Raw genomic sequence first — 14,828 nt, forward strand, 5'->3', positions numbered from 1 at the left:
TATTGAGAACTTGATTGTTGGTCTGAAGATATTCTTGTTTTGGGTGTTCTACATTAAGGGGATTGAAGAATATACAGGGGTTATTTTGTCGAAATTTCAAGATTTTTAGCCTTGATTGTTTTTGCAATAGTTGGTAATAGAGATTATTCACTCCAGTCATTAGTATGAGGTTGGATGGAAAAAATTATTCGTATTGAAGTTATGTTATTAGAAAAATTTTGAAAGAGAGAAGGATGTGGAGTTATATTTCTGGAACTTTGGGTAAACGTACAAATGAGAAAAAAGATGATTATGCAAAGTTGTTAAATATTTGGGAAGTAGATACTTAAAAAATTATCACATGAATAAACAAATCTGTTAAACACTCAATAGGTACCCAATTGGCAAAGTACGAAACAGCAAAGCAGGTTTGGCCATACCTGACAAGACTGTATACACAGTCTAAAAGCAAAGTAGGTTTGCCAACATCTGGCAAGATTGTATGTACAATCTAACTTTGCAAAATAGAATCTAACATTCGAGCTCTTGAACAAAAAGACATGGTATCAGAGTTGTTTACCCAAGTGATAATTTTTGAATTATCTATTTTCCAAATATCTAACAACTTTGCATAATCGTCTTTTTTCTCATTTGTGGGTTTACTCGAAGTTCTGAGAATATAACCCCACATCTTTTTCCCTTTCAAAAAATTCTTCATAGCATAACTCTAATATGAATAATTTTTCCATCCAACCTCGCATTAATGGGTTGAAGCGAGCCATCTTTATTACCAGCCATTGCAAAAACAAATAAGCCCAAAAATCTTGACATTTCGATGGAAACCTATAAATTCTTCTATCCCCTCAATATAGAATACCTAAAACAAGAATATCTTCAAACTACAACTAATTTCTCAACAGAGCAGCGACAATCCAAGATATGAGCACATTCGAAACAGCCTTAATATGCCAAAATTACAATCCAATCTCTATCCAAGCATGCTCAATCTTTGTGAAACTTGTAAGAAATTGATTACCCAATACTAGAATAGCAAATCTTTACTTGATTGAAGCCACAAAATGAATTGGAGAAGTTTGAATTGGATGAGAAGCTTGAAAACCCCCAAACTTTGCCCTTGTTGTTGGAGAGATTAAACTAGCTTCCATAATCAAAGCTCTGATACCGTGTGAATTATCAAAAGCAAAATAAAAGATTCAAAGAGAGAAAGTGGGTGCCTTATAGTAAATATAATAACTCTAATATTGGTATGAGATGGTACATATGATAACAGATGTAACATCACTCTGTTTTTGTTATTATAGATTAAGAGGATTAGATTTTATTCATTTTGATTTGAAGTTTGGAATTTTTTTATGCCTTTTGTTTTTATGAAGTTTTTGATGTGTGGATGGCCTTCTTAGATTTTGGAGGACTATCTGAAGGATCATCTTTCTAAAGTTGACTTGAGTGTGATTGATCAGTTGGTTGGTGTTAGAAACCATGTTTATATATACAGTGTAAAGGGTAAAGGGTATACTTGTAATTATATTAGTGTGTGTATATATTTGAGTTAGGGTGTACTGTTGATATTTAAGAAGAAATAGAGAGAGTAACAGTTGGCATACTTATGATTTCTAATGCACATGGTAAGGCTCTACGACATATTGAGCATGCACACGTTGTCTATTGTTCAGGAAAAGAAGTGCCTCTGCATCTGAAAATCAAAGCAGGAATCTAGCACCTTAAGCTTGTGAATATGGAGCAGGCTAAGGTCTGTTACATTATAGGTTAAAATTGCTAATTACTTACACATTTATTCAAATAAAAAATAGCTATCATGTCTGTCAGCAGCAGTGATGTAGATATAGATTGTTGAAAATGAAATCATTTGGTAATTAGTTGTGTCAGTGGTTGGTGATGGTGGTGACTTGGTTGTTGTGTGGCAGCAGTAACTTGGGTAGCATGTTGGAGGCAGTTGCAGCAGTGTATGCAATGTTTGATGGTACATTTGGGCAGTTGTGGTGTTGAGTGGGCAGTGATGGTAGCAGTAAAGGTGGATGAGGGAAGCCACCATGCTCTTGTGGTGTTGGTGGTGGAAGTGAGTATTCATTGGTTTATGGTGGTATTGAGTAGTGATAATAGTGCAATAGTTTTTTCTCAGGAATATTTGGGCCATTTCTCAATTCATGCATTTCATCCTTGAAATAGGTTATGGTAATCTTCTAGTCATTTCAGTTTGTGAGTATCTCGTTGGATTTCTTTCTCAGATAATATTAATAGCAGTGAGAATGTGATTCTGTCAATCCCTTGTTCAAATTAAGAGTTATTTTGTAGATCTCCAGGTTTAGTCAAAGTTTTCTATCCTGAGTGATGTATCGTTTTATGTGGTATTACCATGTCAGTTTCTATGTCAAGTTATCTATATGTCAATGCCTAGTTACAGTATACATCACTTAGGATGAGAAATTTGAGATAAGACTTGGAATGTGTGGCATTATTCTTTAACTAATCTTTTTCTGACCCTCTCTCACATGATGTCCAGAATTTCTTTGGACTTTTGCAAGAGAGAATGTTGTGATCTTGCTGATCTGATTACTGAAGTTGCTGACTCATTAAATCTTGAGCATTATAACTCTGCATTGAGTATATCATATCTTGGAGGCAATGGTGGGACTGACAATTGTAGGGAAACTTGATATATCTATTGTTTTTTTCAATTTTGTATATGGTATATATGTGTCCTTGTTTGCTTTTTTTATTTGCTTAGATTTGATTGTTGGATTTTAGTTAGATACATTATCCAGTGATTGGACCAAGAGCGCTACACAAGAAGGCCATTTGTTGTCGTAGTTTTTTTTTGTATTGGGTACTGAATCGTCTCCTTAAAGTAAATACACTACAGAGGGCAGCTCAGGTTGATGTGGTTTTACTCTATTTTTTTTTATTTTATAGGAAGCATTAAGGTTTGGCATGATACACAGATTGATAATTGTAATGCATAATTAGTTAGTGCTTTTTGGTCATTGTGTTGTTCAAATTTACTCTTGTTAGATTGGGTTGTACACATTCAAAACTTTTTCAATTGCATGCTTAACACAATAAATATCCTGTCTTCCCTGATTTAAACCCATTTGGAGATGAACAAACCCTAAGAAAAACCAAAACAAAACATATGAATTTTCTTTTCATTTACTCTTCTGATTGCATTCTTTTCGCTATGGAAAACTGACTTTCGCTAGACAATGTTCATTTGATCATTTGTCTTCTGTTTTTGCCATTTGATTTGTTCATTCTCCTTGATATATGTGTTGTTGCTAAAGAGAAACCAATATGATTTCACAGGTGGTTGCTAACTTCTTTTGTCACTTTCTCTTCAACAGGCATATTTAAATCTCAAAATTTCTGAGTGTTACTTATACTTGAAAGAAAGAGGACAAGCGATTATGGTACTTCCACAAAGTGATGTGTACTCATAAAATCAACAGTTCTGATGAAATTAGTTTCTCAGATGGACAACTTTGGAACTAACAGTATTGAGAAAACATTCCATTCTTTATAGAATCAGCTAGCTTATTGTTAACAGACATAAGACCATTTTATACAATGAATTTTATCATGTGTGGTAACCTTCTCACATGTCTCTTCTCTATGGATAGTGATATATTTGTGTCGCTATTTATATTGAATTGATCAACTCCCACGTGTGATGTGAAGGAATCTTCAATGTTTAACTAATGATGATTTCTTTTTATCCAGTTTCATGCTTATATGGTTAAGATAGTTTTATTATCTTGTTCATTAATCTAATTTAGACATGGTTAACTAACATTTCTGTTAGTGGCTGAGATCCTAAGCATCCCTTGTCTTATTTAAATTAACATTTAACACAACTGCTCCTGCATTCCTGGTGATTTGTTTTTTTGGCGTATCACATACCCTATCCTGAAACACTGGCAGGTGGTCCCTTCATTCAACATTTTTCCTCGTTGCAGGTTTTATGTAGTTCCCAGGTTGCTGTGAAAGAGTTTTGTACATGAGATGCAAATCGAAACGATTCATTTAAATTATACCCTCAGAAAGGCCTATTAATGTGCGAAAACTTCATGTTACAGGCTTGCTACATGTTGGGTTTTAATTCTGGTCATGAATTATGACCCCTGTGGGACTATATCTTTTTTCGTCTAATACTGTCAGTGAACATTTTCTTGATGGCATCTTTAATTTGATCTATGCAAGAATGTTCTTTTTCTATTGTGAAAGTTTGTCATGGATCACGGCTGAATCCTATACGTAAAATTGTTCTTGGGTGACTAATACTATGCTACCACAATGTAGATAATTCCTTGGAGTTGAACAAACTATATTCTGTTACTATGAATGGTTTTGTGTACTTTATGTTCTCATGCATTAGAGATTTAGGTGAATTTACTCTTTAGACTATGTTTATCGAATTAGTGCTTTTTCATTCTTTTCGGAATCTTCTGTTGACACTCTCATGAATGGGGAATTGTATGCATACTTGGCTAGTAGAATTTGAGATGATACAGTATATGATACAGATGCTGCAGTTTGGGGAGTATTCAATTTATCAATGATTTTAATGAATGAATTATTTGCATCTCCTAATTTATTCTAGTGAGGTATCTCTGATTTTTTTTATCTTATAGCTTGTTGACGATATTGGTTTTTGTCTGGTTTAAAGCTTAACAAGGACTACTCCAAAACTGTATCAGTGAATTGGCTTGACAGGAAATACTTTGGGTCCAAGTATCCGAAGGTTCCTAATACTTTGATGGTTACATGATGATCAATTAAATAATAATGTCACGTTATTTTGTTTATACATGTTTGTAAAAATGTGTTTATATATATAAACACGCTTTAAATTTAAAAAATAATAATCACTTCATTAATTAAAGTTCGGTTTGAAATTACTATAGCTTAACTTTACCCACTTTCTACTGTGATATGCTAGTGAGTCCAATACCTTAACACGAATTTTGTTCTGGGGGACCGAAGTATAATATAATAACGAAATATATTAAATAATATGCATCAAGGTCGAGTTTTTTCATAGGTTATTTTGATCACCTTTCAATTAGAAAGTGTTGAAGATAGTAACAGACAAATTGCTCAAAGAATGAGTCAAATCTCATCCAATAGGCCAACAATTAATCAATAGTGTTGAAATCTGTAGCTCAGCGGCTCTTCCTATTGAGATTCTTGTAAATGTAATTGTCAGTTTGGGATAATAAAAGTTTTTCTTACAGTATTGGCCCATTGGGCAGAAATTTGATTCCTACACTGAGAGTCATTACAATGTGTTGATATCAAAATCATATATCAATTAGGAGACAAGGATGTGATCGTTTATATAGTATAAAAATATATTTACTATCACATAGCCATATGGAGAGTTGCGGATTCAATTGAACCCACTCAACATTTTAAAAAAGTCTAAATGTTTTATGAATTTTATAATTTTGTCCCATTTAACTTGTTATTGACCCTATAAAATTGAATTATTAATTAACACTTTTTTAACTTTTCTCTCTGATTTATTTTCTTTCTTTTTCTCTCTATTATTTTTTTCATTTGGTTGAATACTCAAGAAATACTAATCTTTTGGATTACAAGAAAGATAATGCCCATTTTTTATTTATTTTTACTTAAAATTTTTTTCTTTTAGCTTTCTTAATTGATGAAAGATAATGAATTATGAATTTTTGTTGAGTTTAATAAAATGGGTTTAAAATTGAAAGATTAAATTCATAAATTTTGATGTGGGTTTTGATTTGATCTCGTTTGTGATGAGATATAAGTTAATTAGTTATTATTTTAATTTGGGTTTGATAAATTTTGATTAGTTATTAAGTTTAATTTTAATATTTTGGTTAATTACTTGATATTTAGAGCTAGACTAATGAGTTTTCATAGGTTTATGAGTTGAATTTTATTAGATTAATAGAAATTGTTTGAAAAACTTAAGTTCCAAGATTTGGGGTTTCGGTTTATCAACTTAGATGTTTTGATCTCACTAAATAAAAATCCTGGCTACGTCCCTACACCTAGAGGCACTTTTTCAGGACAAAATTGCATGGGCCCTAAAGTCCAAAGCGAACAATACCTCTAGGAACTCACCTAATATATGTCTGGATCCGACATACATCAATAGTTGGAACTTACTTGTTTTGTAAGGCAAACATAATAAAAGAATAGTGGTCGTAAGCTTGATTTAAAATTGTTTTTTATTTTTATTTAATTGTTCAATTCAATTTCTTGTTGATCCTTAAGAGGTCACGCTCACATCTTACTCAATCCCGTCAAGGCCGATTGAATATCTCTAGTTATTGCGAGTTTTTGTAACACAATATAATGTTTAATGTCATTCAATTTAAAATAATTATGCAAAATGAATAATTTCATTCAATCTTCCACAAGATTAATTACTTACAGGAAAGAATATTTAAGACAATATTCTCTTTTTTTATCGTCTAATCATGTAATAAATTATTTTATTAAATTATTTTCCAGTTTGGCATATATGTTTGGTTATGGTTTTAGAGTGCTGATTAATATTTTTCAAAATTGTTGGGGCACTTGGGATTTAATAGTAGGTAAGTTTTGCATTTTGTACCTGAGACTGAGACAGATGAACACCCAAATGCTTTTTCCTTATTAATGAGGAACTTTTGTAGCAAACTCAATACTGTAACTGGAATGAAACTTACTTTTAAATGATAATGCAACAACCTTTAAGCTTGACAGTGCAAAACAAATTCTGACATAATTATGCATAGGCTTCTGATTATAAACAACATGCCATGTTTTATCTAATAGAGGAGAACCGTCAAAATCCTGGATTTGGCTCTCTAAGGAAGGCATTGGTTAGAGCAGATTCAGACACAAACAAAGCCATCAATAGACATGAAGCCTGCCATCATAAAAATAATATCAGGTACGGATAAAATATGTAAATCTAAAACCTTACAACATAAAAATAATATAATTGTTACTTTAAAGCTAATTCATTGTTACTTTAAAGCTAATAGGACTTCTAATGCTCTTGGTAGTATGAGAAAAAAACCTTAAAATACATGTATGATAGTTTATATTGTTCGGTGCATGCTGGGTGAATTTCTGTGATTATATCACAGAATAATGCTTTGCAATAAGAAAATAAAAATGATATATATAGTTGGTCTCATCATACTCTATGGTTTCAAATAGTAACATTCTAGCAGGTTAGGCAAAATCAAAGAAAAGTTAAATCATAGGGGCTTGAATTTCGAAGAAATTCTTACAGGTTGTATGACAAAATCACCATGCGTTTCTATAAGAAGATGCCAAAATAGTAAAAAAATAAACTACTATCAGAAATCATGGGATGCTTTCTTAGAGTTTAATACTGAAATATTTATGTCAACTTACCTCCTCACTGCCCACATGCACAACACGCACCTCAATATCACTTAAAGGTAGTTTCAATTTCTTCAGAAGAGACAGACTTGAGATTTGAGATACGGGTGTGATGATCAAATTGTCGAATAAGGTAAACATTTTTGGTCCAGTCACAAATCCTCCATTTGTGGCTTCTTTAAAATGAGACTTAGGATCCTTGACGGTTAAAATTGAGCTTCTCCAAGAAGAAGGGATTTTACCATCAAGTGTCAGTTGAAATTGAGTTGGATAAGAATAATTATACTGCCAATATTCTCCATAAGAGTATGTTGGGTGCAAAGCTTCTTCAATGCCTAAAGGATGCTTCTCATAGCTAAAATCAGGGGCGAGCTTTGGACTGATGAGCATATCCTTGTGATCATTAGATTTCAAGTATTTCTCAACATCGAGTTCCTGAACACTATTGTAAAGGTGAGTTAAGGATCCTTTTGAAATGCTACTCTGCATTTCTTTTATAATATAACCAAGTGGAATCGTGAGAAAACTGCAGACTAAATCAACAAATTTTTCACTTGCTTCGGCATAACAAACCATATTCTTGGATTTGCTGATGATAAGCTTTACATGAATCCTCCCATCCACATTTGATTCTGATTCTTCTATTTTAGATTCAACATACATGTTCTGATCAAAATCTAATTTGTCATGAATATTCTCAGCCACATTTGATTCGGGTTCTTGTAATTTATATTCAACATAGATGTTCTGATCAAAATCTTCTTCGCCGAACTTTGGTGCTGAAATTTGTTTCAACAGAGTTTCTGTCAACGGTGTCTTTGACACTAGTGAGCACTTGAGCAAAGCGAGAACCTGAAAGAATGCATTAGGTTACGAACACAACCACAATTCAGCTATCTAAGAAATTGTGAAATTATTAATCATATTCAGAGAGCTAATATATTAAAAGATCATGGTAGATCAAATTCAGAAGCCCTACCATTTGCCAATTATAACTTTTGATTAGTTATCTTCTGACATTTTTAGCTTGAATGCAAACATTTTTTCCTCTCTTTTTTTTAATCCCCATCATTTACTTCTAAAAAAGCAAACTGCGATGAAGGTGAACTATTTCCAGGAGATGTTCATCATGAGTAAAAAATTGGTCTGATGAAGAAATAAATGTACCAAGTTCGATCATATAAATCCATTCTAACTAAAAATAAGTGCAGAATCTGATAAAATTATTAGATTTAGAATAAGAATTAAATAGTTACCTCATCTACTCCTATATCGATGTTGTGCTCCTCAATGGTGCTAAAGTCCATGTAACCTAGCTTGGATAATACAGACAGGCTTGCTTCTACTGATGAGGGCTTTACTTGTAATTCATCACTTATTATAAATTGGGTCAGTCCTTGAACAAACACTCCTCTATCTCGAGCATCAGAAACTGACTTCTGTATATTATCATTCTCTGACAACTCGATCGTCCTATTCATGAGCCCTCCACATTCGCAAACAGCATTAGGGTAGAGACTCAGTAACTTGTGCGTATTAAGGGTGCAATCCCTATTGCACAAGAAGTACCTCTGCAGCTCGCTATCGTCAATTTGCAATTTTAGTCTCTTGTTTTGAGGTGCAGCGCCGCTTTTGGGCCATAGCAACATGGTCTTGCATGCTTCATTCCGGAAACGCAGCATGTCAAGATTCTTAATGCTTTCATACAAATTGTTCATGCAACCTATTCCCACAGGTGGTGGTTGATTATTATTAGAAAGTAGCCTGATGATTGTTCCCATGGGCATTGTCAAGAAACTAAAGAGAACATCAGTAAAATCCTCATCTGTTTCCGCAAATATAACTCTATTGTTCTCTTTATCCACCAAGGCCTTCAAGCTAATTGCTTTTGCTTCTTCCTTAGCCATTGAGTATATGCTTTCAAATCTTGCTTTGTTCAAATATTGAATACAACCTGCAAAATCAATGGTTAATCAATTACTTATCTAAGCCTGAAACCTTGTGTTAATACACTTCAAGAATTTCTGAAATCTATGCAAAACTTCATTTTCTGGATAATAGCATATGTAATTATTGGATTTCGTAAACAAAATTTAATTGCAAAAAGTAGAACCCCAACAAATAGCCATTTTCTTGAAACAAGGAAAAGGATAAATTCATTCAAGCTGATCTACACAAGGTTGGAAGATTTACTAACTTATTCTTAGTCCAGAATGTTCACATACATATTGTTCATGAATCCGACTCACGAATAGAGACAAATAAGAATCCAAAAACGTATCATTTATAAGGACAATGGTTAACTCTAAAATGAAAGTATATAGATGACGGTTAGCATTACATCAAATTTAAGGACTTGTCCCATTAGAGTGAGTTGAGTATAGCTTTCTGTTACTGAACCCGAAATCCATTTCCGGATGGGATTGGAAATCCTATTCTCCTTTCCACTCTCGCCCGCTATTAATAATATATACATTAAGAAAAACATAAATCACTGAGCAAACTATTTTTTATACAAACTTTTACATGAACTTACTGAAATATGATGTGAAGTAATTGGTAAAGGAGTTCAATGGGCTATAAAAGCAGATCATCAGAAAAATAAAAACTAAAATGGAGATGGGGAACCCACAAGAAGATGGTGGAGATGTGTAATTTGATGATTAATTAAAGTTTACAAGTTGTAAAAATCTTCAATGTTTAGAGCTTTCTGGGATTGAAATAATATTGATTAAGACATTCTAAACACTGATGAATAAAAGCTAAGATTAAATAACCAATACAAGTCATAATTCTACAGAGAACAGCCCATATGGTCATGCTGCTAACTCTAGCTCAAATGCTCAAGAACTTAACAGTAGAAGTAATTGAAGAAAACATATATAGTACCTGCTGATCACCAAGCTACTGTTGCTGGAGAGAAGTTCGATGAAGGATTCAGAGAACAGAGAGTGGAGAAAATAAAGTAGAAGAGAAGTCTAAAGTAAGTAAAAAGGTACCTCCGTACATGTGTGGAACATTATCTTTAGCATCTTCTTTTTTAAAGGCAAAAATTCTTAAGGGAGAAGAAATGAACAATCCAGTCCTTGACCCGACTTTTGTTCTTCCTGTAACAGAGAAATATTATTCTAAGAGAAAATGGAATTAAGCTACCGGGAATATCTCATAAATTCTATTGTTGTTTCTGACAGTCAATTATATATTTACTGAAATTTAACTCGGTAAACTTTAGTAAGGTGTTGGACAGGTGTTTCTGACAGTCAATTATATATTTACTGAAATTTAACTCGGTAAACTTTAGTAAGGTGTTGGACAGGTGGAATATTGTGTGTTTGTGAGAGAGAAAGATGGTATACAATGCATCCTTTGGACAACCTTCTTTAAAGAATACTGAAATATCTTTGTCTAAGAGCTGCCTTGCGTCAATTTTAGAATCCCATATGGCGTTCAAATAGTCTATGCTTTAAGAGATGCCCCAATTACATGATGTCACCTGTTCTATCATGTCAAAACCTTTAAATGCCTCAATTGCATGATGTCATGTGTCCAATAATATTTCATCATGTCAAAATAAAATAATTACTTTTGGATACCCCAATTACATGATGCCATGTGTCCAACAATAATCAAGCTTGTAATTAGACTTTTGGATGACCGAATTACATGATGTGGCGTGTCCAACAACCTTCCTGTGTGTCAAAATAAAGGAAATCTAAAGCTTCAAAATGGTCATCATATAGCTTATGCCTAAGATTTAATAATATTTCACTATGTCAAGGCCTTTGGATGCCCCAATTACATGATAACACATGTTAAGACCTTTGGGTGCTCATGATGCCACACAAACCATTCATATTCACAAACCTTGCAAATTCACATAAATATATTGTGAATGAGATACAATGTATATGACCCTTTAAATTCACATAAATTTATTTCTATATAAAATGATAATATTTATAACAAACAACAATCAATAAGGTTATTAACATCTGTCATTAATGATAAACAATATTAAAAATCAATCATATGAAGCCACATATACTATATTTTTATCGAATTCAACTCGTTAAACTATGCCACATCATGACAAATAACATTTAGCTAAATGTCAAGAATCTAAATCAGCACCAATCAAATACAGTCAAGTGTTAGACAATTTGCCTATGTGGCAAAATAAAGGAATTCTACCTCTTCAAAATGGCAGTCATATAGCCTATACCTCATGATTATATATATATATATATATAATGTTACAAATTTGGTTCCCTCCTCATCTAATTTTTCCTAAGCTTTTCATATGGTAGTTTTGATATTGAATGGCCAATATTTTCTCATATAATTGTTTCCCTTTCAACCACTCGGTTTTAAACACTCGTTGTTATGGTTATAATATCCCATTTTTCACAATAAGTTATTATTATTATTTTGTTACTAGGATTAAAGGATACAATTTTCAATTCCATTAATATTTTTTATAGGAAATTAAGGAACACTTGAGAATAGGTTTTTACATGTATTATTTATAAATAAATTTAGTAAATTCTCTCAAAAAGAGCCAAACTTATTATGTATTATCGGTGACAGATTGCAATTAGTAAATTAACACTCTATTAGTTTAGAAAATATATGAAATCTTGAATTTCGGTTTGCGAGTTTTCGGCATCAACAAAACGTAATTCTTAAGAATGTTAATTAACTCAACTATAATCACATACCCATCACAATCAAATACTAATTAAATTAATTGGGCATTACATGCAATTAAACATTATGCTTGGATTACTATGAATTTTAACTTTCTGAATTCTTCTGAATTCCCCCTGATTTCAACCGTCGTAGATAATTTTGTCATGGCCGTAATTTGGTTTTCTTTCTTCTGGCTGCCGATGGGCTGTTATTTGCTAACTGGACATGGTTTGTGTGGGTAATTGGATGTGGTTTTTTTGATAATCCAGCCCATGACTTGATGTCTATTAGTTAAGAGTTTTAAAATTGGATAGATGGGAGCTTCAACCTCCTATTTGAAAATTTGAAGAGTGGCGTTACTTAAGTCCTACTACATTTATTTGTAAATCTTATTAATTGTTTAAATTATTTTTGAAAATTAATTTGTGAACATATTTTAACTATTCCAAAATTGTACTATTGATATGAAAACTTGTACCAATCAGAGAGATCTGATTGACCTCAACGGAATTAGAATCGATATGTGCGTGATTTAAGAAAAATTAGCAATTGAATGTAAAAATGCAGTAAAGTAAATAACACAAACAATTTTTTAAGTGGTTCGGCAAGTTAGAACTTAAGTCTACATCCACGGTTTCTCTTATTTCTTTTAGAGAGCTTACAAGAGAAATATAATATGCCCAGAACAAATTAAAAACAAGTTATGATGAGTTTATATATCACCCATTTACATAATAGAGTTGAGGTAAGATTCAAATACGTAGGATTAGGAAGTTGTATGATCTTCATCTTCCTTAGTTAGAATCTAAGTCAATCTAAATGTCTTCCTTCCAAATTAAACTAATATAAATATCTTCTATCCTAATAAGGAATTATCATCTTCTGATTTCCCACACAACAATAACCCTCCAGTTTTTTGAGTGCGAGTTTGGACTTCAAAAACTATGAGCTTCAGAAATGATGAGCTCAGGAACGAGAAGCTCCAAATGATAGGCTTTGAAAACGAGGTCTAAAACGATGAGCTCTACAACGCGAGCTCTAAAACGATGAGCTCTCAACAACGAGCTCTGAAATGATGAATTCTCAAATGGCGAGCTTTAAAATGATGAGCTCTAAAATGGCAAGCTCTGAAATGATAAGCTCTGAAATGACAAGCTCTAAAACGATGAGCTCTAAATCGATGAGCTCTAAAAAGAAGCTCTAAAATGTGAGCTCCTAAAACAAGCTCTAAAACGGCGAGCTCTAAAATGAAGAGCTATCAACAACAAGCTCTGAAAACGAGCTCTAAAATGATCTCAAAACAAGCTCTAAAATGATGAGCTCTAAAACGACGAGCTCTAAAATGATGAGCTCTGAAACGACAAGCTCTAAAATGAAGAGATCTCAAAATGAGCTCTAAAATGACGAGCTCTAAAACGACGAGTTTTGCACTTTCATTAACGAGTTTGGAACATACCTCAGTATTTTAATTATAACTAGAGTTGTAGACGTTGGATTTGGACGATTCTTGGACCATTGGAAAGCTCACTCAAAGGGCGACAACTCTTATGTTCAACATTGCACCATATTCAAACTGTATCATGCTCAAGCTTGCGCTTTCATTAATGAGTTGTGGCGAGTTCACTCTCTCATTAACGAGTTATGGCAAGTTCACGCTCTCATTAGCGAGTTATGGCTAGTTTGCGCTCTCATTTATGAGTTATGGCGAGTTCATACTTCATTAACTAGTTATGGCAAGTTCACGCTCTTATTAATGAGTTATAGCGAGTTTGGAAAATGCTTTAGTAATTTGACAATAACTTGAGCTGTAGACCTCGGATTTGGACGATTCTCAAACTGTTAGAAAGGTTACTCGAAGATCTACAACTCTTATGTTTATCACTTTGATAGACTCATACTTGATCATGCTCAATACTCCCCATCTGTCAATGACTTCAATTCCAAAGTTGGATTTGGTGACATGGGTTGTAGCCATGGCTAGTTTTTTGCTGTTGGAAGATGGGAAAAAAAAATGCCGGAAAACAAAGAGAGCTCGGAGTGTTCAAGCTCCTCCTTCTAGTGCCAAAATGTTAATGCGAAAACTTGTACCAATAAGAGAGATCCGATTAACCTTGACGGAATTGGAATAGATGTGTACGTGATTTAGTATAAACCAGCAATTGAATAATTGAAGAGCAAAAATGAGTGATGACAAGAGGCAATTTTTAAAGTGGTTCAGTAAGTTTAAATCTTGAGCCTATGTTCACTGTTTCTCTTATTGAATGAGAATTACAAATTATGAATCTTTTCCTAGAATAATTGTCCAACCCCAACAAAAAAAGTTATGATGGGTTTATATAACACTCATTTACATGATAGAGTTGAGGTAAGATTCAAATACATAGGATTAGAAAGTTGCATGATCTTCGGCTTCCTTAGTTGGAATCCAAGTCAATCTAAATATATTCCTTTCAAATTGAGCCAATCTAAATATCTTCTCTCCTAATAGAGATTATCCTCTTCGGATTTCCTGCGCAACATGTACATATTTAATCTTTCTCTCTGTGAATTCAATGTATAATATCAATGTTTTAATAATTGGCCCAGGATGAAACCCGGCAAGATGTCTTGAAACACCAGCCAAACACACGCAATAAAATAAACAGAAAAGTAAATAAAGGACACTTGATTTACCCTGGTTTGTTTCGATTAAGGAACTACGTCCAACATTTGAATATATATATATATATATATATATATAT

The 14,828-nt window shown here is 32.9% G+C and overlaps 1 protein-coding gene across 1 annotated transcript; it reads right to left on the minus strand.

Annotated features, from left to right (window-relative positions):
• Positions 1–6,643: 6,643 nt before the first annotated feature.
• Positions 6,644–10,503, minus strand: LOC116133395. The gene is made up of 4 exons (XM_031419098.1): positions 10,288–10,503; positions 8,655–9,352; positions 7,411–8,250; positions 6,644–6,913 (listed from the first exon to the last, which is right to left on the minus strand). Exons 2-4 carry the CDS (start codon positions 9,303–9,305, stop codon positions 6,830–6,832), a joined length of 1,575 nt encoding a protein of 524 aa, XP_031274958.1. The 5' UTR covers positions 9,306–9,352; positions 10,288–10,503; the 3' UTR covers positions 6,644–6,829.
• Between the last annotated feature and the right edge of the window lie 4,325 nt (positions 10,504–14,828).

The sequence above is a fragment of the Pistacia vera genome, unplaced genomic scaffold (assembly GCF_008641045.1).
Source record: "Pistacia vera cultivar Batoury unplaced genomic scaffold, PisVer_v2 Contig269, whole genome shotgun sequence".
Classification (NCBI taxonomy): domain Eukaryota; kingdom Viridiplantae; phylum Streptophyta; class Magnoliopsida; order Sapindales; family Anacardiaceae; genus Pistacia; species Pistacia vera.

Bases quoted from the DNA above. Each gene is read 5' to 3' on its own strand.
- LOC116133395 (XM_031419098.1), bottom strand. From the start codon at position 9,305: ATGGCTAAGGAAGAAGCAAAAGCAATTAGCTTGAAGGCCTTGGTGGAT. The intron at 8,251-8,654 runs GTAACTATTTAA...GCATTCTTTCAG, and splicing joins TCGATATAGGAGTAGATGAG to GTTCTCGCTTTGCTCAAGTG. The intron at 6,914-7,410 runs GTAAGTTGACAT...TTATGATGGCAG, and splicing joins TGCATGTGGGCAGTGAGGAG to GCTTCATGTCTATTGATGGC.